Source organism: Stegodyphus dumicola, chromosome X2 (assembly GCF_044657685.1).
Source record: "Stegodyphus dumicola isolate Sdum_Otavi_A_Nest chromosome X2, ASM4465768v1".
In the NCBI taxonomy this organism is placed as follows: domain Eukaryota; kingdom Metazoa; phylum Arthropoda; class Arachnida; order Araneae; family Eresidae; genus Stegodyphus; species Stegodyphus dumicola.
Genome location: NC_140781.1, coordinates 50,675,649 through 50,700,901, shown reverse-complemented (window position 1 = coordinate 50,700,901; position 25,253 = coordinate 50,675,649). Strand labels below are relative to the sequence as shown.

Sequence of the window (25,253 nt, the reverse complement as noted above, 5' to 3'; positions counted from 1 at the left end):
AATGATAGTGAAACTAGCAACAGACATCAGGATGTTGGACGTCCACAAGTCAAAGAAAAAAGATGCTGGAGACTGTCCCACTTGGTACAGCAAACTCAGTGCCAGACAGTGGCTCAGAAGACAGCAAAATACAGTGCAGGTCCAAGTGTAAGTGTTTCAGAACACACAGTTCAGCGGACACTGTTAGATATGGGACTGTGCAGCAGATGTCCCATTTGCATGCCTCTGTTGACCAAGCATGATCACTGTCAACTACACCTACGGTGGGCCTGGGAACATCAAGACTGAACCATGGCCAATTGGAAGACAGTTGCCTGGTTGTAAGAATCGTGATTTCTCATTCATCACATTGATGGTCATCTCAGGGTTCGCCATCTGCCATGTATACAGCTGTTCTCCCAGTACAGCAAGTCATTCACAGGTAGTGGCAGTAATATGCTTTGGGACACGTTCTCAAGGGAGGCTACGGGACCCTTAGTTGTGGTGGAATAGACCATGAAAGCTGCGGACTATCTGAACATAACTATGGAACAGTTGTACCCTTAAATTACCCCTATTACATGGCATCTGTCTTTCCAATTGGAAATGGAATCTTTCAGCAAAACAATGCCCCATGTCATAAGGCTCAAATTATGTTGGAATGGTTCAGGGAGCATAAGAATGAATTCCAATTAATGTCCTGGCTTCCTGACTCATGAAATCTCAACCCAACAGAGCATATTTAGGATGTTATGAAGCGGCAGCTCAGAGCTCAGACACCACCATGTCAGAATATCTCGCCTTTGCATGACCGCTGCTAACATATTTGGTACAACCTGTCTCCAGTCATCTACCAAGAACTTATGACTTCAATGACAAAGTTAGCTGCAGTGGTTTTGCAGGCCAAAGTTTGTGCAATGCATTATTGAGTACGTGGTCATAATGTTTCAGCTTTTCAGTTAGTTTTATGACAATCTAAAGAACTAGCCCATAAACAAGTCAAATGTGAATGTCATATGGGAATTTTGTCATTGTTAATGAAACTCAGCATTCAACTTCACTCTTATAAATGACATTTGAATTTCTCTCTTCAGTAAGTGTTTTGACAATCTAAAGAACTAACCCATAAAGGAGTCAAATGCGAATGCCATATGGGAATTTTGCCATTGTAAATGAAACTCAGCATTCAACTTCATTCTTATAAATGACAAACAACATGCACCCCACATTAGCTACCTACTAATGGCTTTCTACTTCATAATTTTGCAATGTCAATCTGATAAAACTGCATTACTTGGTACCTCATTTTCATAATAACATTACAGCCAATATAAACTAATAACATTGTGGCAACAAACTGTTCATGCTTTTGGTTAAATTACAAAAATGATTTATATGTCCTATATAAGTAAAATTAAGTGATAATATTGGTTTTTCCTTATCTTTTAATGCATAATTTAATTGCACAGTAACACATCATTTAATGTATTTACAGCAAACATTTTTGTTACATACAAGAGATAATTTGCTTTGCAGCATAAATTGCTAACTGCTACTTATAACAAAGCACTCCAAATACTATCAGCTGTTTATGTTAAATGAAGAGAAAACCATGAAGTCAACCAGTTTCACTACTAGAAACTAAGCCTGAAACAAACTGCTATTGTTCCACGGGCCAACAACTACCTCACACACATCTACTAAAAAAGAAAAAAAAAAAAAAAAAAAAAGAAATTCCTTTCTGGACAGTAAACAAAATGATCATTTGTTCTATGTAAAAATACATAAAATCTATTTTATTCTCATTTGCCAATCTTTGTCTTAACAAACTATTAATAATAAAATAATACTTTTCATTTAAAATAGCTGCATTTTAAACAATGTACAAGTATATAATCATTCAAATAAAACAAACAATTCAAAATATTCATTCTGCATAAAGTTATGAACAACAGATTAATTTATACTTATAAGAAAAACAAAAACACAGAATTTTTTTAGCCACTTCATACAGAACAGCTAGGCTTTCTACAGAAAATAACTAATTTTATTTTTATTTAAGAATTCATACCTGATGAATTTTGTTATGATAATTCAATGACGGCATATCACTATTTTCATGCTCAAAAGAGTTAAAACAAAAATTTGGACCCAAGTGCTGAGATTGGCTTGCTTTCTCTGTGAAACCCACACTGTCACTATCAACTACAGTGGAATGTGACATATACTCCTGATTATTCTTTTTCTCACTGTTATATCGCATCTGAGACCACATGTTATTCTGAGTTGAAGTTGGATTACTGCAACTGAAAAAAAAAAAAATTATTTAAATCTTTATAAAAAAATATTTAAAATTATTTAAATAGTAATAGAAATTTCTCAGCCATTTTGATGCCAAAAAGCATCAAAATTTCAAATAAAAAAATGCATGTTTTTCTACTTTCTTTAACTTCTGAAACTTCTCTGAAGTTCTGAATGCATGATATAATGTGCTATTTTAAGAGATGGTAGGAGCAAAAATAATTTTTTCAGCACATTATTGAGAAAAGGTAAAATGTTTAAAGCACCCCTAATGAGAAAAGAGAGAATACTAGAAATGTTATGAGAGCATGGAAGAAAATTTTATTGGAGAAAGTAGGCACGAAAAAAAAAGATGATTCAAACATTTTCTACTCATGATCCCCTGCCAAAGAAATTATAGTTATCAAACAGAAAATATAACAAAGCTAAAATATGCCCCTGAATCCAAGGTTTGTCTGTAAGCTGAGAATAAAAGTAAGATTCTGTATAAGTAATCACTTTCATATTTGGTTGCATCATTCTGAAAGAATGTAGGTTGGCTCATGTAGATTATAGCAAAGCACACTGGGGCTATCTGCCTAACGGAAGGGATCCCTTCGTGGAGGACCTTTCTAAGGGTAACTGGCTCATATACACATTTGGAAAACCATGAAAATGTCCATGCAGCCAGCCCATTGATGGGATTCAAACCTCAGACCAAACTACCAGTGTTTAGCAACATTACCGATCAGCTACTGGTTGGCCTGAAAGAATGTAGGAACTCCTTACCATGGGAAGTCTTTGGGTTAGGAATGTCCGAGCCATTTACCCTAGTATTTTGTTACATTAGGTCTACTATTATTTGGAGCATATTTAGGAATGCAAACAGTGATTCCCCTCCCTTATCCTACAGTAAATTGCACATTAAATGATTGATCTCAAATCAGTGGACTACTAGTATTTTCAGAAATGAAAGTTCCCAAATATGCTCTAGTAAATATATTGCTTTTCTTTGGGGGTAAGGTTTTGGCTGCTGGATAAGACCTTTTCTTCATTTGAATGTCTAAATTTCCTTCCAGGGAAAGATAGGAATCTGGTTATAATGAAAGTTTTCCATCAAAAAAGGTTCTTAATACAGTTGGGGGGAACATGAAAGCAGTACATTTAGTATGGGTAGTAATCACATTCCAAATCTATGACTTGCTCCAATGTTTTTGCAGTTTTTTTAAAACTTTGGCCAAGAAACTTGGTGGCCACGAGTCCAAAAACAGATCAACCTCAATTTTGGAAGTCCTGAGCAGAATGGAAGATAACACCAGCAAGATGTAGCTACAGATGTGAAAAAGTGTAAGAAGTCCAAAGAAGAGATGTCAGACTATATGGTGGGTGTGGCAAAAGATCACATTTGAGTCCATAGACAGTCCAGCTGGTGAATGAAGACACATGTTATCTTGCAATATCTTGATGGAACATTACCTTTTTGCACTGGAACTCAGTTCAATGTTTCTGTTTGATAGCAGCATCAACACGAACTAGCATCTTACTATACCCCTTACTGTTCATAGTTTTACCTTTTTCCAGATACTCTTTGCCGATAATACCATGTCAATCCCACCAGATTCAAAGCATGATTTTTTTTTTTTTTTTTTTTGGTTAGTCAAATTGCACTTTGCTACGCTGCCAATGGGCTCACCGGGCACAGAACAACAATCTTTTTGGCCTGTCTTGTTGAAGTAAATCCACTTTTCATCACAAGTGACAATCCAGTCCAGAATTTTGTTCTTGTGTGTATATTTGAGCAGATTAGGGCAGGTCTGAACACATCTGCCCTTATCTGCTAAAGTCAGCTCATGCGAACCCAACAATTGAACTTGTACATCGAGTTTATATGATGCATAGCACGACTAATGAACATGGCAGTAACATCTAACTCCTTTGCAAGCTCTTGAGAGGTTGCATACTTATTTCCTTCCCCAAGTTCTCACATATAGGCCTCATCAACATCAGTAAGGAGACCAGAGCACCGTGTTTCTTGAATGTCGTAGTCCTTGTTTTTGAACTTTCAGTACCAAACCTTGATAGTGTCATATGATATAACATTAGTACCTAAAGCTGTACACACGATTTGGTAACATTTCGTAGCAGACATTTTGCAACATAACTGAAAGTAAATGATGGTTCTAATCTGGTAACATGATAGTTTGATTTCAGACACGTTGTACTTAATGATACCAATATTTGTTTACTAATTTCACAACACGGTGTCCTAAAGTAAGTCTCTTTCTTTCAAATGCCAAAAATCATTTGACAAAACATGAATAAATATAACAATGGGAATTGTTTGTGCAGATGATATTTGTGGTGGTGGGAAACTTTTATTAAATCTCCATATTATTTCTTAGCATACATTTCCAATTCTTAATTACCTTTAAAATAAAATGTTACAAGATCAAAAAGAATTTTTTGCTAAAACTTTAGTTTCATAAAATATGCACTGGAACTTATCTTATTAATGACTCCAATAATGCACTCTGGTTAGAGCTTAATTTATCTCAAAAACTTAAATGTACCCGAGCAGTACTCTGGTGAGCTATACCACTATTTAACATGTTGACTGCCACTACGAGATAACTTGTAGATTGCATTCTTTACTAGGAAGCCAAATACGAGTTATCCCGTACTGTGTTTACTTGCCATTTTTGTGCAGCTACGAATAACCTCGGAATATATCAGTGCTAATATCGATAGATGGCTTCTGGGAAAAGAACAAAAAATCAATGCTGGCTTGCATGAACAGAAAATTTATTAAAAAAATTAACAAAAATATAATTATAAAAATTAAAAACATAATATGTTAGATCGATTTGGCTTCTTGAACTGGAATCCGAAAAGTGCCACGGCAGTCAACGTGTTAACACTGGTTATTTATTACTAAGGTAAATTAAACATGCATGTTAAAGGACAGTCCTTTTGAACTTTTGCAGTTTTTTTTAAAATACAAACTCCATAACAAAGTTTCAAATACTGCAATACTCCAGTGAACATTCCTCACAATTGCTGTTCAAATTGCTAGTTGTAAGAAGAGGATTGGAATGGATTATTTAATTATGGCAATGCACATAAAGGCTATCTGCCTAAAAGGAGGGATGCCTTCGTGGAGGACTTTCTAAGGGAAACTGGCTCATATACATGTTACACGTGGGGAAAACCACGAAAACGTCTGTGCTGCCAGCCTGTTCACGGGACTTGAACCTCGAACCGAACTACCAGTGTTCAGCGTCTTTACCACTCAGCCGCTGGTGGGCTGTAAGAAGAGTTTTCTAAATAAAAAATCACTTAGGACCTATACATGCATATTTTGCAACTAAGAAATTTTTCTACATTGTCTGAGTTACAGCAACTGGAGCAATAAAATAGATCTCCACATTGGCATTGATGATTTTATGAACAGAAAACAAGCAAAATAATAATACAATTTTAAAATGTTGGAACTGAAGTTTTACTTTAAAGTCAATGCTTTATATTTATTTCTCCATGTTTAATTTTGACATTATTTGGAAATTTGCTAGTGCACCAAGAGCAGCCACAAATTTGAGACTGCCCTAGGAGGCAAGAGTTCTGGCTATGCCACTGCCCCCAATCCCATTTTTCAATTAATGAAAAAATTAAAGCCTGTATCTGTACCAAAATCTACTGACAACAGATGCAGTAATTCCTAAAAAACAATCTCTGAAGTTTAAACCATGCATTTTTATTAAAAGGGGGAATGAAAATTAAATAAGAGAAGCATTCATGTAATTCATTTACTAAAAAAGAAGATGGGAACCTATTTGTTACAAACACTTTGAGTGTTTCAGTTTATAGTTTAATAGAATAATAAATTATTTTAACCTAATCAGTAATAAAGTAGAAAAAATATCAATTAATAATTATTTGGAAAGAGTTATTGTATTAATTTCAAAGAGCTTGAAAAACACATAAAACATAAAAATGCAAAAAAGTATTTTAAAATATCACTTTGCACTTTTATATTTCATGTAAAAATAAATTGCAACTGTTTACAATGTTGCATTTAATTTTTCAAACTATTTGTTACATTTAAATGTTCCAATTAATATTGAATAAATACGGACTAATAATTGTGCAAGCACAAAGCTCTGGAGCTAAATTACATGGCAGTACCTTTCAGGCATTATAGCCAATAAATACCACAAAAAAAAAGTAATATACGCTCTGATTGAAAACATATCACTAGAATATCTCATGCATTCAGGAAAACATTTAATTACGAAAATTCACAAAAGTCATTTCAGAAGTCATTTCATATCTGCATATTTTATATTCCTGCATGTCTTAAACTTTGCATATGAGATTCTGCATATTTTATACTCCTGTGTATTCTTAATTTCACACATGAGATATTTAGAATTAACCTTACCCATTAGAGGCAAACATCCCACCATTTAAGGTTAAACCTAAAAGCTCTGCATGCTCTTGAAGAAAAGCAGAATTCAGATGATCATCATCTACAATTTTTGATACCAAGTCATCAAGACCACATCCATCACTTCCTACATGAGGTGTTGTGAATCCTTCAGTCACACCACATGATGCATTTGTACGAAGAGCCATGATATCAGGGTCTTTGCAGGAATCAATGACCTAATATTCAGATAAATAAGAGAAATGTAAAAAATCTACATTTTTTTTAGTTTGAACTATATACTGGTTCTATAATGCTTTTATAGAAAACTAAACATTTAAACAAAAACATTTTTATACTGAACAAAAATATGAATTAAAGACTTAATACTGCACTTTTTCTCTCTTGATAATTTTGTAAAGACCTTGTGATTTGAATTTACTTTGCCCTATTTCTGTTTTCTGTTAACTTACGGCCTGTGTTACACTTACTCAATGTTCAAGAACATAGGTATTTGTCTCTAGAAAGAAGTAGTACACATTTTCTAAACTTTAGAAAGTTTTCCTTCCAAAATTTTTTAATTAATGTTATCTCAGCATTTTGCTTGTTATAAATATAAACGCTTTTCTCAAAAGCATCTCACATGAGAATATTTTCAAGCAATGACTATGGAATTCAATACAAATTTTGCAAGCATTTGCTTTATACTAGTAATATATCAGACTGATATTTTTAATGAATAAATGTGCCATTACTGCAACCCACAAAAGATCTTCTTAATGCCATGTATTATATGCCTCAATACACAATCCTTTTGTTTCTCGTTTGTGCATACATCTTGCTTGTGTGAAATTGGTCAGCTTCATTCCTTAAACACTGCATCCCACTAAAATTAAACTTTTAATTTTCTAGGCTTTTTCTTGTTTTCCATACCAAATAGAACAATTTTCGTGATCTAACAAAGTGAACTAAATATTAAATTAAGTATGAATGAATAATTTCAAGCATTTTATACCAAAGACATTGCAAATTATATAAAATTTAATTAGTTATTATTGTAAAGCAAATGTAAGAAAAATATAGATACATTCTGCAAACCAAACTTACATCAGTATATTATTCAGTAGTATATATAGTATATTATTCATATTTCAAAATAAAAATGAAGAGCTAAAAATTACACTGAATTGAAAAAGGGTTTAATTACCCGCTGAGTGGCTTGGCTTTTCAGAACTGCACATTAAAATTTATTTAAATTGATTTGTAGTTAAATTTGAACAATTACTTATCTGAGTCTTTGTTTTCATAAACTCCCATTCATTTATATTTACATCATTACAGTAAGAAACAAAATATTTAAAATTATAAGCTACTGCAAAATAAATGAAAAAAAATTGCATGACCGGATAAAGACAGTCATGCCACTCAGAGGGTTAATAAAGTTATTTACTATACAATTACACAGAATAGAGTCTTTTTAACAATTTATTTTTGAAAGGCATCTAAAGAGATGGTAATAGAACAAACATAATTTTGAAGAGAAGCATGAACAATAGCTCACTAAGAGGTGAAGGAAAGAACTATGGTTCAATAAAATTTATCAGATACAAGGCGGGTAAAGTATTTTCTGCAACAAAATGTTATAGTAGCTTTTAACTTCTTTTCATTTTGAGAACAAACCTAATAAACTATTTATCAAATTAAGTATAAATAACTGATTTTTATGCATTACCCTCAAAAAATAAGAACTTAGACTTTTATAAAAAGTTAACCCACCTTATTATTACTAAACAAATGAAAGAAATACACATAGAAAATATGCATCTAAACCATTCAAAAAAGTGACTATTTTTTAAATGAAAAATTAAACTCGGGGGGAATGGGGGAGAAACCTGTTCATTTTGCAAAAGAGCTTTATAATAGCACATTATTACTAATGAATATTACAACTTTCAAAATAAAACAGAGGAAATAATTATATAGGATTGAAAAAGTATTTAATATACTTATGGATTACAAAATAGAATAATACAGTGTAATGATCTCTAAATTACATCACTTATTTTTGAAAGCAATTATATTTCTAAGCAAAGACACAGTTACATTCCTAACGAGGATATTGAATACCAGCTCACTAACTTATGAACAATGAACAGGAAAGCGACAGATGGATGAAAATGTGTCAAACATAAGCTCCACTAAATACTTTTGCTTTCTTTTTAAGATAGACAATTTTTGTTTATTGGTTACCATTTGAAATAGTATTTTTAGTGCTATTAGTTACTATTTGAAATAGTATTTTTAGTGCTGATAATTACTATTTGAAATAGTATTTTTAATGCTATTAATTACTATTGAAATACAGTCAACGGTCGTTAATCCAGATTCATCGGGACTTCGGCGATTCCGGATTATCGATTTTTCCGGATTATAGATCATCAGTTTAAATCTGGTAAGATGGCATGCAGAAATTATAAAATTAAAAATATGAAACCATAATTTATGAAATAAAGAACAACTATGATCTAAAGGGTATCAAAATTTACAGAAAAAAAAGCTTAATATTTATTTGTTTACTTTATTAAACATTTCTTTCAATGTAAGTTGTTTAAATTGCTTCATTTTTTGTGCTAATACTTTCTCTTTAATTCTATCACAATTTCTTGTTCAGTTACAAAGTTCCGCTGTTCAAGTCCTAAAATTTCTGTGTCAAGAATACCGACTAATTTGTCAATCGAAATTTTTTCGTTTTCAATAACCTCTGTGTCACTTTCTTCACTATTGGAAGTGAATATAATGACAAGGAATTTGATTTAAATGATATGAAAAACGGAGTACAACAAGATGAAATACTACATTTAGCAAGGAATTATAAGCCAAATAAAATTAAAACATCTGCCCTGAAGATAAGGATAGTGCTGACAGATCAACTTCCAATTCATTGCGCACCGTGGCGTTCCCCCTCCCCTGCCGCAGAGCAGCGTGAAATTGATAAACAAATTTCGGAATGGTTAGAGAAACAAAGGATATGCCTTTATTCAATTTTTGCAGCAATTCTACTTTTTGTTTGATGGACATAGAAACATACTTTCGCTTTGTAGATCCTTTGGGAGCTCCAGCATTGGAAATTCTATTTGACATAATTGAAAGTTCATATTTTGCTCTAACTTTTATAAAATTGCTCTAACAGTCTGCAAAAAAATAATAAGCCGGATCCAATTCGAAGATTAAGGAACAACGCAATCTGCAACATTAACTGAAATAGATAATTAGATAATTTTAGCTTATACCATCCGTTATACATTAAATGCGCATGCGTAAACGTATTATGCGCACATGCATATGCGCAGCCGTAAAGGTGTTATGCGCATGCATCGGGTCTTATGCGCATGCGTCAAGCTTTGAGGTCCGGATTATGGGTGTCTGAATTAACGACTTTTGACTGTAGTATATTTTAGTGCTTGAAATGGTTGAACAGTCCCCCTCCCCCTCCCCTTAACTTCAAGAACTTTATGGATAATGCTTCAATTTTCCCTGACTTTTTTATAATTTTTTTTTATGTTTTCAATACTTTCAATGACCATTTTGCATTTCTTTAACTCTAGAATATTTTCCATGTGAATCTTGCACTGAATTTTTGATAAGGTATCAAAACAGTGTTAAATATACAGACCTATTGCAACATTTCACCCTGAAAATAATTTGTTTCAAAAATAAGATTCCTAAACTTATATAGATATTAAATGAAAACAATTTAATAAGCACATCATAGCATTAAAAAATTAAGATACAGAATTTTAGCTGCAGGTTAATTTTTTTTTTTCATTTTCATACAAATTAATAACAAAAAAAGGTATGATAAAAAGTAATAACTAATTCATTCAAACTCAAATTTAAAATGCTTTTAATAATGCAATAAAATAATAATATATCTTAAGGAAAAGCATTCAACTTTCATTGAATACTTATAAAAGTCTTTGTGTTTGTAATATTATACCAATGCCTCATTTAACATTCCTGAAGTCTGTTTTTTTTCCCTTTCTTATTCCCTCCCTTTTATCGCTTGGGAGGATTCCAGGATTTCATTTGCTTTTGAAAAGTTTTTACTTTTTATAGTATTCATTTGGATACCAGCTCATTTTTCCATTATGCATAATTTCATATACTGCAATAATTTTTGACTAAATTTAAAATTATCACTTGAAAATATTTCTTTGTCTGATGAAATTTTAGACAAATATTGGCTTTGACATATGTTATCAATTATGTTAATAACTGAGTTATAAGCCTGATATAAATAATCTTTGAAGCACATAAAAAATACCGCAAACTACCTGCATAATATTCTTGGGAAATGAATGCATAGTGGCATTTATAATTAATTATATTTAATATAAGCTAGGGATCTACAGCACTTCAGATGAAATATTCTTTGTTCAAAAAAAAAAAAAAAAAAAAAACTACAATTTAGGAAGCAGTAATTCCTGTCAAATATATCTAAATGATTTTCCAAAAATTAAGCTTGCATAGCAAATTAGTACATGATTTAGCTTTGTGAAAATAAACTAGTGTGGCTGCTAAATCATATGATGAGATCAATTACGATTTAGTTTCAAATATGAAAATTACGATATGCAAATCATGTCTGGCTGAAGACAATACCTTTCTAAAGCCTTTGAGTAGATGAATTTAACTGCTGATGGAGAATTTTTGAAATGAAAGTGAATTATAAGATTCAATGAAAAATAAATTCAATTACGACTTATAAAGATAAATACAGTACAAAGCCCACAACCTGAAATGATCTAATATCTGGACCTTTGGGCAACCACACAAAAATAAATAAATAAAGCCAGAAAGAGAGAAAATCTGAAAGAATTCAGATTTTAATGTCACACCAGAAGGGTTGTGTTAAGACCTTTTAGCCCTCACTGAGCATTACATCTTACCAATCTGCTCTTGGACCCACTCCCGCTAACACAAATTTTGTCTTTTAAGCTTATTTACTAAGCACTGCTTCCTTCGCACTTACACCTCATACAATTCAACAGCAAAATCACAAAATTTTTAAAACCAGCATAGCAGCATATGTTTAGAATTCCCTATACAGTATTAAGTGTTAGCATACATTTTCCTTTCAGTCCATTATCAGGTCTTCATATCAATGTTCAGTCTTTTTTTATTAAGATGACTAATAAAACTTTTTTTTGGGTCTTTTTATTAACTTTTTATGCATTGAACAATATTTATTAATTATCACATTCTTCACACTTACATCACATAAAATTCAGCAGCAAAATCACAAAATATTTAAAAACAGGATATCTTTAGAATTCCCAATACAGTATTCTATATACATTGTTTTATATCCTCTAATCTATTTCTTTAAAAACTGGCTGCGAGAGTGGCCAGCCACCTAAAACAGTTATCACAAAAAGTATATAGTGGTTTCAGTTAGTACAGCAAGAGTTAATTTCATAAAAAATATTTGGACATTTTATTTATTTGAATGCATTTCCGTTTAAATCAATCATATTGAAAAATAGAAAATATATTCTAAAAAACTGTGTTTATTGCTTTTAAATCATCTAGTTTGCTATTCAGTAACTGTCCAGAGCAAATTTGAAAGTTAAATCTTATGCTTTAATGAATGGCAACATCCTGGCTATGGAAGATATCAGTATTGTTTTATTTCCAGTACTGGCGATATGTTGCTTTTAAACTGCAGAGTTTGTTAATAAAGTGAAAGACAAATATCTTACATTTCTGAGAATGGCAACACGCTTGCACCCTAGAGATAAAAATATTTTATTTTGAACAGTGCAGCCATTCTTCACTGTCCCATTGCTGACTTTGTTAATCAAAAATTAATTAAATGTGTACTAAATATGAAGTAAATAAAACAAATTAAAAATTAAAAATGCAGGCTTCCAAAGTTCACGTTTCTGTGGAGAACTATTAGAAGTCAAAATCTGGCAGCTCAAGGTGCCATCGTTTTTCAACAATGTAAGGAACATAAATACATACAGATTTTTCATTATTTAATTTCTTTAAAAATAACACATGGCAATTACATTTGATGGTAACAATTTGAAAACTGATTTGGGCAATGTGCTTCGAGACTAATAATACTTCTGGTGCTAAAAATCTCCCCTTAAATGTCTAGAAAATGAGAAAATAATACCAAAATGAGGCAGGGCTGCCATAAATGTCATTATCCTCCAGACTAGCTGAGATTTCTGCACATCAGTTTTAAACACTTTTTATTAACTAATTACAAATCAACTCTAAAAAAGCAAAGTTTAAGGATAAAATCTGGAAGATATATCCCTGACTCCTTAACAATGAAGACAACATATGAAAGGTATATACTGGGATATCACGAGTTTGTGTCCCTTTAAGCATTAATTCTTTTGAGACGGTGTGGCTTTGTTTAAGACGTTCTCTCAGGATGGATAGAAGTCGAAAGGAATCATCCCACAGGATGGGAGTTTTGCATCCACAAAGCCTAACTTTTGAAAAAAAAATTACAAAAAATTTTACGTCCTAATGTCATAATTTCTGGTACTATTTTAGATTATTACTTAAGCTATCATATATGTTAAAATTAGCATTCAATAATCTTCCTTTACATGAAAATTCATAAAATATTACTTACTACTTTGAAAAATAATTTTCAGAAGTGCTTCTCCAATTATTACCATGTTTTAATTGATAAAATGCATAAATAAATTTTTAAATTAATAAAAAATACAAGAAAGACTATTTACACGAAGAAGTAAAATCTTTCACATGAACTGGAAGGCAAATACTCAGTGAGCTCAGTCTTTGACAAAATGTCCATATCAGAATCATGACAAATATCGCTCTCTAACTCTTTAGAAAATGAATCATCACTCTTATTCAATTCACTAATTGGCTCATCTACCATGCGAGTATATCCTCCGATTGATAAATTATGCTTGCTCGCCATAATGAACTGAAGTCAAGGCTTTCCGAAATAAAAAGGGAAGTATGCAATAGAAGCAATGCAAAGCATAATAGAACCCCACAGAGTAAGGATGAAAAATCCTACATAGTAGCAAAAAAAGAATAAAAATGGATTCGAAGTCATATCAGAAACATGAATATTTACATCGTGTGGTAAGTTAAAGAGCCAAGTTGTTTATATTATGCTTTCCCTTCTCCTCCGCAACAGCTGACACCTACATTAGGCAGAATGTGACAAAATTTACGGTCAAGATCCTAAAACTATATCCAGTTTAAAAGAAATGGACACGGGATGCCATCTAGTGGTACTTAAATCGTTTCGTTTCTGGTCACTATCAAAAACATGGCAGCCAAGAGTGAAAAAGAAAATGCTCTGGCACGTCAGCATGCTGGCCAGAAAATGAGTGTGTTTCTTATTGGCCCATATGCATGACAGTCGCCGCAAAGGGGGTTAAAGCCAGAGGAGGACAGCTGAAGGTGGCATCCCTAACATGCAAATAAAAAATAGCCAAATAGTCCAATGCACTGTTCACAGATAAGTCAAGATTTGAGTAGAATCTGATAATAGGCATATGAGTATCTGAAAAGATGAAAAAACATATAAGTTCACTAAGATCACTGAACACAATTCCTGCAAAGCTAAGAGTATAATGATAATGGGTTACAATTCTTTAGAGCTATTGCACTGACCTGATTATCTTAAAAGGAGATACTGTGATGGTTCAAAGGTATTACCAAGATGTTCTTGACCCTACTACAAACTGTGTACTGAAATCAGATGGTCCAGTTTTTATTCTTACAGATGATGATGCACACTCACAGAGAATATAACTAGTAAATGAATACTTCAAGAATGAAAGTATCACTCTCTAAGTCTTTAGAAAATGAATCATCACTCTCATCTGTTTCAGTAAATTGTTCATTTACCATATGAGTGTATTCTTCCTATGATAAATAATGTCTTTGTGCCATAATAGACTGGAGTTGAGGCTTTCCAAAATAAAAATGGAATGACCCAAAATATATCTGAAAGCAACGCAAAATATAACAAAGCTCCACATAATAACCCTAAAAGACCGTACATAGAGAAAAAAAAATAAGGAAGCGGATATAAATTAGACATGCAAAATATTAGCACGTGGCGATTTAAAGAGCCCAGCTCTGTTTACATTACGCTTTCCCCCCACCCTCGCAACAGCTGATGAGTAAAATACCGAAGTCGGGCAGAATATATACAAACTGAAGGGCAGGAACCTAAAACTGTATTCATTTCAAAAGTAATGGACATAGGGTTCCATCTAGTAGTTTTCAAAAACATATTCCAGGTTAAAATCTGTACATGCATCGACTGTCTTCTGAAATCAATATCTAGTGAGGCGTAGATGGGACGCCCGGCTGTGATAGATGTTGTTAGGGAATGCATATACGGGACGCTCGTGCGGAAAGGGTTAGAATAAAATTTATCTTTTGAACTAACTTACATAAAAGTGACAAAGTCCTTTTATTTAAGGCTTTGGTGCACTTTCGCTAAAATTATGATTTATCTCAAACACTGAGAAGCATCAGAGCTAGGCTTTGATAGGCTCTGGTGCAATTCAAGCTATGTCACATACCTTATTATAAAAAGTTGCATTTGTTTAAACAGTTTGCACTTACTTTTTCTTAATGTATAAAGCCTTATGTATAAATGAGTACAAACATATGCATATTTATTATAATTTTTAGTCACAAATATGTAACTGAATTGCTTAACTTTATGTGAAATTTTGAGTCAATCAAAGTATAACTTTTTCAGTTATTTCAAATTTACTCTTGCATGCTTAACTTTTAAATAGTAGTGTAAATTGCAGGTATTTCCTGCACATAGAACAATTAACTGAAAGGTTTTAAAACTTCTGCAAACGCAAAATGAATTACTACCAGTAAAAATCAACAGAAACATGTTTTTAAATGCATTGCTTAAAGATATTCACAAGGTGGAGGATTAATCAATATTTTACTCCAGTCCTTGAATATCTGCTCAGCTATACAGCAATACCACTTCTTTCTTCTCTTTGTAAGTCAACAGCTTTGAATAATATTATAACACACTGAGGTACTTTTATTTAAAAAATTAATTCCTGATTTAGGAAAAGATGTTACAATTTAACTCTTACCTCTTTATCAAAGTATGCAGATGGCAGTCTTTGACTAAATGGTGAATGAGCCCAGGATATACAGGTGCTCCTTTCATGGCTACCAGAAGTTGAATTATTTATGTATTTTAAAGTAGGCTGTATTTGTTCATTGGTAGCAAGACATTCTGGCATGTTATGATCATTGTGAACCAGATTAGAACCACAATCTTCCTTCACCAAATGACTGTTCATGCATACATTGCGAGAAAGAAATGAAAAATCTTCATTACTGCTGCAAGTTCTGAGTTTTAGAGACGATTCCGCTGAAGGAAGAAAATTAATTGTGGAGGGCTGAGTAATAGAACCGCTGGTAACATGCTGACGACTTGCTGAGCTGTTGTTCCTTTCAGAAACCTTGTAAAATGGAATAGTATGTGTAAAATAATGAAACAGGTAACAACATATACATAAATAATAAAAACCTACATACAGTATTGTTATTTGAAAATAAAATTTAAATGCAAAATGTTTACAAATTACACTCAGATTAATAAGTTTAAAAGAAACTAACACCAGATCTGTCCTCCCCAGAAGTAAAGAGACAAAATGAAAATTTCCGGAAACTAGACCACATAACAATGAAATTCAATATAATAAACACGATGTACAACAATAAAAGAAAATGCTCTTCGGCCAAGTATTATCAATAGACATACAAATATCACAAATATCAAGAGACAAATATCTAGAAATAAGACATACAAATATCACATTAGCCCAAACACTAGATTGTTTCATCTCCTATTAAAATGCAATTTCGTGACCCACCCACTTTTCTTTATCCAGCAGTCTAAGTTACAAAATATATTAAGATAACTTACCATTTGAAAACTAAAGAAAACTATTAAAATACCCACACAGTTCACACATTAAACCAAAATTAGAAACAGGATCAAACTACCAGCATTCAATTGCCTTACACATTCACCCACTGCTGGGTTTTACTTTAAATTGAAAGAAAACATATTAGCTTTAACACATGGTAAGGTTACACTATCTTAATTTTTATAGCAATTTCAATATACTGAGTTTATATCTGCAAGATTATCACACATTCAGGCCAATACAGCATATTGTGTGTACATACCATCATCCACATAACGCAAGGCTGTAACGTATGTTAAGCATAATACAGATGACTAGGCATTTTCTTTAATTTAAAAATACCTTATATGAGGATCACCACACCATCAACAGACACAAATTTAAGAATTATGGAACATGACAGCATACAAAAAAAAAAAAAAAAAAAAAAAAATCAGAAAACGGTCAAAACTCAGTAACATTCATTTTGCTGTGAAATTTTACTGAAGTAAGCATAATTATATAATCAATAACACTCATTACAATGCTTATGGAAACTAATAACTATAACGTCCACAGCCACATATATAAAATATTCTCAGCAGCAGCTTGGAGGCACAGTAATGAATATTTTGATTTGCAAATAAAAATACTTGTGTGATAACACTAATGCCTCTAGACCAGAGGTTTTCAAACAAGGAGGAAATTACTTCAAAGAAGAATGCAATCAGCATGGTGCAAGTACCAAAGTACTTGCACCAAAAGGCACACTCTTGTTTTAGAAGATTATAAGAATTCTGATGTCATTCCTTTCTTTCCATCAATTAGCTATAAATCTGCACATATTTTACAGAAATTTTACTTTCGGTTCATTTATTCTCCCATCAATAAAATTCCGAGTTCCATACACAATGACCTCATTCCAGATATGAATTACTGGGATATTTACAGGATTACTTGCCAGTGTGGTTTAATTTACATTGATCAAACTTAGGAGAGCCTTAAAATTTCACGGTGAAGAACATAAGGTACATGTTAGAAAAAAGGAAACATAGAAGTCCTCTTTTGCCCAGCATTGTTGGTCCAAAAACATCTTCCATTGGTGAATTAGATTTTCTAGAGGTGTTTCACATTCAAAGAAATCCTTCTGTTCTAGTTAACGACCCTAATTCGAATCCATCTTTGCCTTCAGCCATTAAAGAAATTATGTGTTAGTTCTCGTTTCATCAACAGATGGCGCCAATAGCTTAACTTTTGTCCAGCTATTCTTGTCTTACCTTACCTAATCACTACGTTGTATTTCATTCATTTGCGCCTTGGCAGCTGAGGATGATGGTTCAATAAAACCATCAAAACTAGTCCTGTGAAAATTTGCAAATATAATGCTGATTTTTGTTGTTTGACTTATAAATTAATACTTGTTTGGCATGTTATTTTATCTTATTAAAAAAAATCATACTTTGTATCTGGTCAGATTGTCATGGTATTGTCCACAAAGAATATCTGGGAAAAGGTAAAACCCTCGAAAGTAAGGTGATGCCCCTGGATACATAGGTTCTAGTCCATTATTAAGGAAAAACATTGAACTGGATTCTGCTGCAAAAAGGTAATGTTCCATCAAGATAATGCAAGACCACAAGTGTCCGCATTCATGGGACTCTGTAAGGACTCAAATGGGATCATTTGCCACACCCAACATACAGCCCTGACATTGCTCCTTCGGACTTCTACCTTTTTTCACAACTGAAGCTACATCTTGTTCGTGCTATCTTCCATTCTGCACAGGACATTCGAAATGAGGTTGATCTGTTTCTATACTTGTGGCCATCAAGTTTCTGGGCCGAAGGCTTTGAAAAACTACCAAAACATTGGTAGAAAATCAATAGATTTGGGTAGTGATTACTACTCACACTAAAGGTACTGCTTTCATGTTTTTTTTTTTTTTTTTTTTTTTTTTTTTTTCCCCTAACTTTATTAAGAATTTTTTTTGGTGGAAAACTTTCATTACAACAAGATATAAAGGTTGATTACTAGTTATAAGTATTTTTTGTTATACCAGAAACTTTTATTATGCAATTGTATTGTATTTCTGCTTGCATTCTCTATTATTAATAAATATTTTAAATGAAATCATTTAAGATTTTATTAGAAACAACTGACATGTATCATAGCTTACACTGACTTGGATTACATGTGAGCACTTCCAGGCTAAATAGGATACAATAAATGTGAGATGACTTTAAAAAATTTGCTTAATTAATAACTGAGATGTCATTCAGTAGCTTTCATTAGAATAGCGATTACTCAGCATTCCTGCACATATGTGAATAGCAGTTTTGAACTAAACCCCTTAACTGCCATGGGTGTATATATACGCCTTGTTCAGCCAATGCGTTAACTGCTCCAGGCATATATATATATATATACAGAAAATTAAAGCGACGAACAGGGGCATAGCTAGAGGGGGGCAAGGGAGGGGCATCTGACCCCGGGCGCAGAATCCAAGTATATATATATATATATATATATATATATACGCCCTTCCAAAATACTATCATTTGCTTTACGCTGCTGCCTGTAAAATTATTCGCGAAGCTTTGGAATGCAACATCACAATCACCTTGACAAAGTATGCGAAGGAAGATATTATTTCAGAGAAGTGTGGGGAGAAAGTGGAGAGAGGGATGTGTCTAAAGCAGTGAAAGTAATGACTGCGCGGTATTGGCTGGTGTTGTTTGAGTAATTTTTTTTTTTTTTTTTTTTATTCTGTGTCCTCTGTTTTCATTTACTTATTGTAGTAGGTTCCAGGAATAAAGAAAGATATAACAGATGTTTCAAACCCATTTTATCTTTTCTGAATTATTTTTTGATGAACTACTCATGTTTTATATTGTTATTGAAACTAACTATTTTGTAGACGAGTATATGAACCAACACCTTGCAAACGAAAAATCAAGAACAAAATCGTGGCATTCAACCAGTTCAGAAGAAATATATGTTTTTTTAGGCATACTGATTTCACAAGGTTTACACTGAAACCTGATATTACACTTTACGGGTCTAAAAATAAATTGAACAAAACTCCATTTTAGGGATCTTTTTTATTATAAAAACATCATTTTTATTATACTTTCATCTTTTCATTATACTTTTACACAAAACATTAAATTTTGTGCATTCATTTTTTTTTTTTTTTCTTTTATTCTTTATTTTGTGAAAATAAACAGTTTTTGGAAAGTAAAACTTGCACTTATTTTTCTCCTAATACATCACATAACTACGCGTGCCTGTGTGAAAAACCGTGGAACTGGGAAACGAATCTTGTACGTTTTCCGCGGCAGTTAAGGGGTTAAGGAATACGAAAGAGAGAGGAATCTTAGAAAGCTTTAAATTTCCTTCTACAAGGGTTATATCCAAAAAAAAAAAAACAAAAAAAAATGCCTGTTACAAGTGCAGAATCATTCAAAAATATTCAGGTTAACTTATATTTTCTCTGTTACACTGCAGAATCATACAACAGAATACTTACAACATACTTATCAGTACTTTAGGCTATTAAACCCTTTGATGTGCAGCGGTCGCGCCCTGAAACCACCAATTTTCGAATTTTTTTCTCCTCTTTTTCCGAAATTTTTTAGTGAAAATCAATTGATTACTGGTCTTTTACCTCTAAATAACACAAAATGACTGCATAATCATACATGTTTTAAGTCTTAGTACTTCAAATCAGCTGCCTTTTAAAATTCGTTTTCAATGAGACCAAATAACTTCCTTTTATTAATATAAACAACTTTAAATTTCAAAGGTTACTCATTGCACACCATGATTTCTATCATGAACAATAAAAAAAATTGCAATAATTAAACTGCATATATATAAAAAAAAACTTACCTATATTTATGGCATTTGCTTTGCGGTTTCAGGGCGCGACCACTGCGCCACTAGAGCATTGTCTCACAATGCTCACAATCTTCTAGAGACTCGGTGGTCGCACCTTGAAACCACTGCTCTTCACAATGGCGTTTGCTTGCTTTTCAAATAGGAATGTTTATTTCTGCCCGGATATAGATAAGGAGCTTTGAAATCACAGAGTTATTTTATTACTAAACAATACATGCACCTGCTCAGTGAAAAGGTCTTTCTTTTCCAGTGATTTTTCTCTGACCTAAACACACTTGCTTCCCAAGCTAGTATTGTGATTTTATAAATTATTTGGTGTGGTTTAAATTTAATATAAATATACTTTGCTATAATTAAAAATAGAAATCGTGTAAAAGTTTTATTTTAATTTAAAATATTTTGGGACGAAATACAAATAAAATAAATATGAATGGGAAACAAATGATCCGTACCAAAGCTAAAAAGACTAAGCCCCCCTTAACATAAAAAACCACAAATTTCATTTGCCAAATAAAAAGAAACTAAATAACACTGGACACATACCAGTGAAATTTAGAAGATCCAGGCAGTGTACATTTTGTAGCACAAGGAAGAAACGTCTTAGAACAAGATACATATGCGAAATGTGCAATGTGGGTCTACGCATGCACCGAAAAGACAAAACATGCTTTGAACAGTGTCACAAAAAAAAAAAAAAAATGTGTTCTTTGAAATTTAAAAAAAAAAACATAGTTTTTTTTTTTTTTTTTTTTTTTTTAATCCTTACTTTTTTTTTTAATCCTTTATATATACGCCTTGCTCAGCCAATGCGTTAACTGCTCCGAGCATATATATATATATACACGCCCTTCCAAAATACTATAATTTGCTTTGCGCTGCTACCCGTAAAATTATTTGCTAAGCTTTGGAATGCAACATCACAATCACCTTGACAAAGTATGCGAAAGAGGATACTATTTCAGAGAAGTGTGGGGAGAAAGTGGAGAGAGGGATGTATCTAAAGCAGTGAAAGTAACGACTGCGCGGTATTGGCTGGTGTTGTTTGAGTAAAACGTATTTTTTTTTATTCTGTGTCCTTCGTTTTCGTTTACTTACCGAGTTTCTTATCCATTTATCCAAACGTCCTTATTATGTAGGTACTTATATTTTCACTGCTATAGAAAAATTACATAAAAGTTTATGTTTTAATTTTTTCTGACAATTTACTTTGTAAAATAATGTAAAACATTTACATGTAATGCAATTCTTACATACATTTTTCTTTAAATTCGTAAATTTCGTGATTTGTTGGGAATGCGCACAGAAAAAGAATTCTTACATACATTTTTTTTTAAATTCGTAAATTTCTTGATTTATTGGGAATGCGCACAGAAAAAGGTAAAGTTTTTTTTTCCTACTACCCCAGTAAGTTTCAAAGTCCTAGACGTTCGCTGGTTTCACAGTGCGACCACCACTCACAGAACAATGGGCAAGAGCAGATTTTTTTTAATTGATATATTACTTGTTTCTAGGATCACAATATTCAATTTCTAGAGTTTTTAGTTTAAATATAATAAAAATAATATAGCGTGCATCAAAGGGTTAAAATTACAGCCTTGGGAAGAAGCAATCATCAAAAGATTTATTAATGATAAGACTGTATGCCACTACTTTCCTCTCTTCCAACGAAGTTAATGTTTCTATGCAAAATTCAAAAGTTTAATAATTCAGTTCATGAGCATTAAATTACACAGACAAATTAGATGAATATTAGTTACATTAAGTTACAAAATTATGTAAATTCCTGTCAACAAGTGGCTGAAGGTTAAGATCACTGAACAACAGTTATTTGACTCCAAAAAAAAAAAAAAAAAACTTGGCTGCATGGGTATTTTTGAGGTTTTTCTATGTGTAACATGAACATGAGTGAATTTCCCTTAGAAAATTTTTCACAAAGGCTTCGCTTCCTTTACATAGATAGCCCTTGGAGTTAATTATTACAAATTACTTAGTTCCAGCCCATATATAATCAACCATTTTTTTAGATCACTTTTGTCTTCCTGCAACAGATGTCTAAGCCAATCTGATTTTGTCATTTTATAAGTGTTTTCTATATTCAGAACACAATTATTATAATAAAGGGTGACCAAAAAAGGGGTGGAAGAAAAGAAAATATGAGCACTCTGATGCTGTAAAAAGTACAATAACAGCAGATCATTATCATGTGCAATAGTATCATGACTACAACAAACAGTGATAGCAACAGAAAGTAACAGAAAAAGTGAGGAAATTTTGAGTGAGCAAACAGAAATAGTGGGAAGTTCATTCTATACTCTAAATTAGGTTAGACATGGAAGGAGGGAAAACTTTTCCTTAGGGCAACAGCATACACTGCAAAAGATCAAAGATTCTGTGTCATATCATTAAAATACCTGGATAAGCTCACTTTGATACATAAGGTATTAGTTTACAAATCATTGCTCTGAATAATTTCTGTGTTTTCTCATATTAAAAAAAATTAATAAAATTTCCTTAAAATAGCACCAATTTCATTTTTATTTTTATTAATAATTAAACATAAGTTTTTTCTTTTTTTTTTTTGGTCAAAAATGTTCATACTCATCTTTGGTATGAATTGGCCTTTGTTTCAATCATTACTTCAATAAAATTTACATTTAATCAAACACAAAAAAGATAATTTAATGACTTCTAGCCATTTAAGTGCAGATCTGGGAGAAAATAAATAAGGAAATAAAATCACTCTAATAAGTTAATCCTTTTTGACACTATGTGGCAAGAATTGCTTGACAGCTAAGAGAATTTCACAGTCCTCCGAAATCATACTTTTCTTCCCAATTATCATTCTGCGAAATACATGCTTTAAAGAAAAAAACTTGTACATAATGGAACAAATGTAAACATTTTTTCTACCTAAATCAATAAGAAACGCATATATATCGATCTAATTCTAATTTAAAGGATACATATCTTATCACTATCCTAAAGTGAAATCACTCGAATTTCTTTATATCCCTATACATAAATTAAGTACATATTGCAACTAAACAAAATTAGATAAATACATATCATGAAACTCACAACAGCACAATCATCAATACATTTAATTTATTACTCATTTCCCATAAAAGCTAATAAATAAGAAGTAACAATATACATAAAACATATGTTAAATTAAAAACAAATGTCACTTATAAGCTTTAAAAACTACTACAAAGTATTATAGATAACATTACCCCACTCTTTCTAAAATGTTGCAACAATCTTAATTTTTAAGTTCAGTCTATAATTAACTGTCTGTTAACCAACTAAAAAAATCAGTATTTATCTGCAAAATAAACTATAGTTAAACAAGGTAAAGCTAGAGAATGATGTTTGGACAAGAAACATATTATCACAATTGTGCAACACAATAATGCAAAAAGACTACTACTTATATTCTGATATAATATGATAAATGGATTTAATCTAACACCTATGATAATTCATAATTATAACCAACAACCCAAAATGCAATCACTATTTGTCTTTCACTTTAAACTTGCGATATTAATAAATGCTAACATGTCTCAACATCAATTCTCAAGCTATGGACTACAGAATTTCATCACCAAGACTGAAAAACTAGTTCTTACTGACAGAAAGAACGTTTTTAGTGTACTTAATACATTTCGCTACGAAACCAAGAAATCTAGTTCAATACAAAAATACATAAACCACAACAAAGTAAAAAATCTCCCTCTCAAGTTCACAAATGTATCAACACATCATGCTTTTATTTGTGATTCGTGTGTACGGCAATGATTTTATTGACGTCTTTCAAAATAACATAAATGCATTCTACTACATAATAGGACACATATAAATACCATGCGGTAAAACCGCGTTAAAAAAAACACTATATACATAATTTATATGTACTGTTTCCTCAGTTCAATGGATTTATGACACAAACACTTTTTAATTTTAACACAAACATACAAGAATTGTTATTGGGTTTTCCTACATGTACCAATCTTAATATACCTACAATCGTAGACAAAGAAAACCGAAACCAGGTATCACCGTTTCTTGTTTTAATACATGACAGATCATGGCGGCGCGTTTGACAGAAGCTATGCAACACAACAATGTATTTAAAATACCGCCATATGTTGCAAGGTTCGAAAACAACAAACATCTACTTCGAAGATTTCAATTACCGATTTTTCCAACCTTGTTTCGTCAAAATTACATCGGTCTTCATTATAATAGATGCACTTTTCGCCAATTACAGATGGCGAAAGAGCCATAGAAATTCATTATGCGCCAGCCCTTAGACGGCAGCAAGATGACGGCTTCTGTAACATACATACATAACAATGTTGCTAGTTATTCAGCCGTCACGATACAAATACGCATGCGTAAAATTGCAGCTCGCTCAATGTCTTACATAACCGTTGGAGAAAATGCAAAAAATAGAAATGTGGTTGTGTTACTAAGGTTATGTGGTTTCGTACTTTAAAGTTTAATGTCACACGATTACAAAAATTTTGGATTATTTTTTTCTACTATATTAAAGACTTGGTAGTGACATAAATTACTATTATATAATCGTTAAAATTAGGCAAAATCTAATCTACCTTATTTTGGCGCAGATTTTAAATAGTGCTCTAGCTCTTGCGAGAGCGATCAGACATAAGTGCCTCTTCTCCAAGAACAAC

At 32.1% G+C, this 25,253-nt stretch overlaps 1 protein-coding gene across 1 annotated transcript in view; it reads right to left on the bottom strand.

Annotated features, from left to right (window-relative positions):
• Positions 1-24,926, bottom strand: part of LOC118191223 (uncharacterized) — a 94,400-nt gene extending 69,474 nt beyond the window's left edge. The window contains exons 1-4 of the mRNA XM_035362023.2: positions 24,753-24,926; positions 15,829-16,203; positions 6,698-6,921; positions 2,051-2,285 (exon numbers count right to left, since the gene is read on the bottom strand). Of these exons, the coding sequence (XP_035217914.2) occupies positions 2,051-2,285; positions 6,698-6,921; positions 15,829-16,203; positions 24,753-24,842 (924 nt within the window). The 5' untranslated portion in view covers positions 24,843-24,926. The remainder of the gene's footprint in view (positions 1-2,050; positions 2,286-6,697; positions 6,922-15,828; positions 16,204-24,752) is intronic.
• Positions 24,927-25,253: the final 327 nt, after the last annotated feature.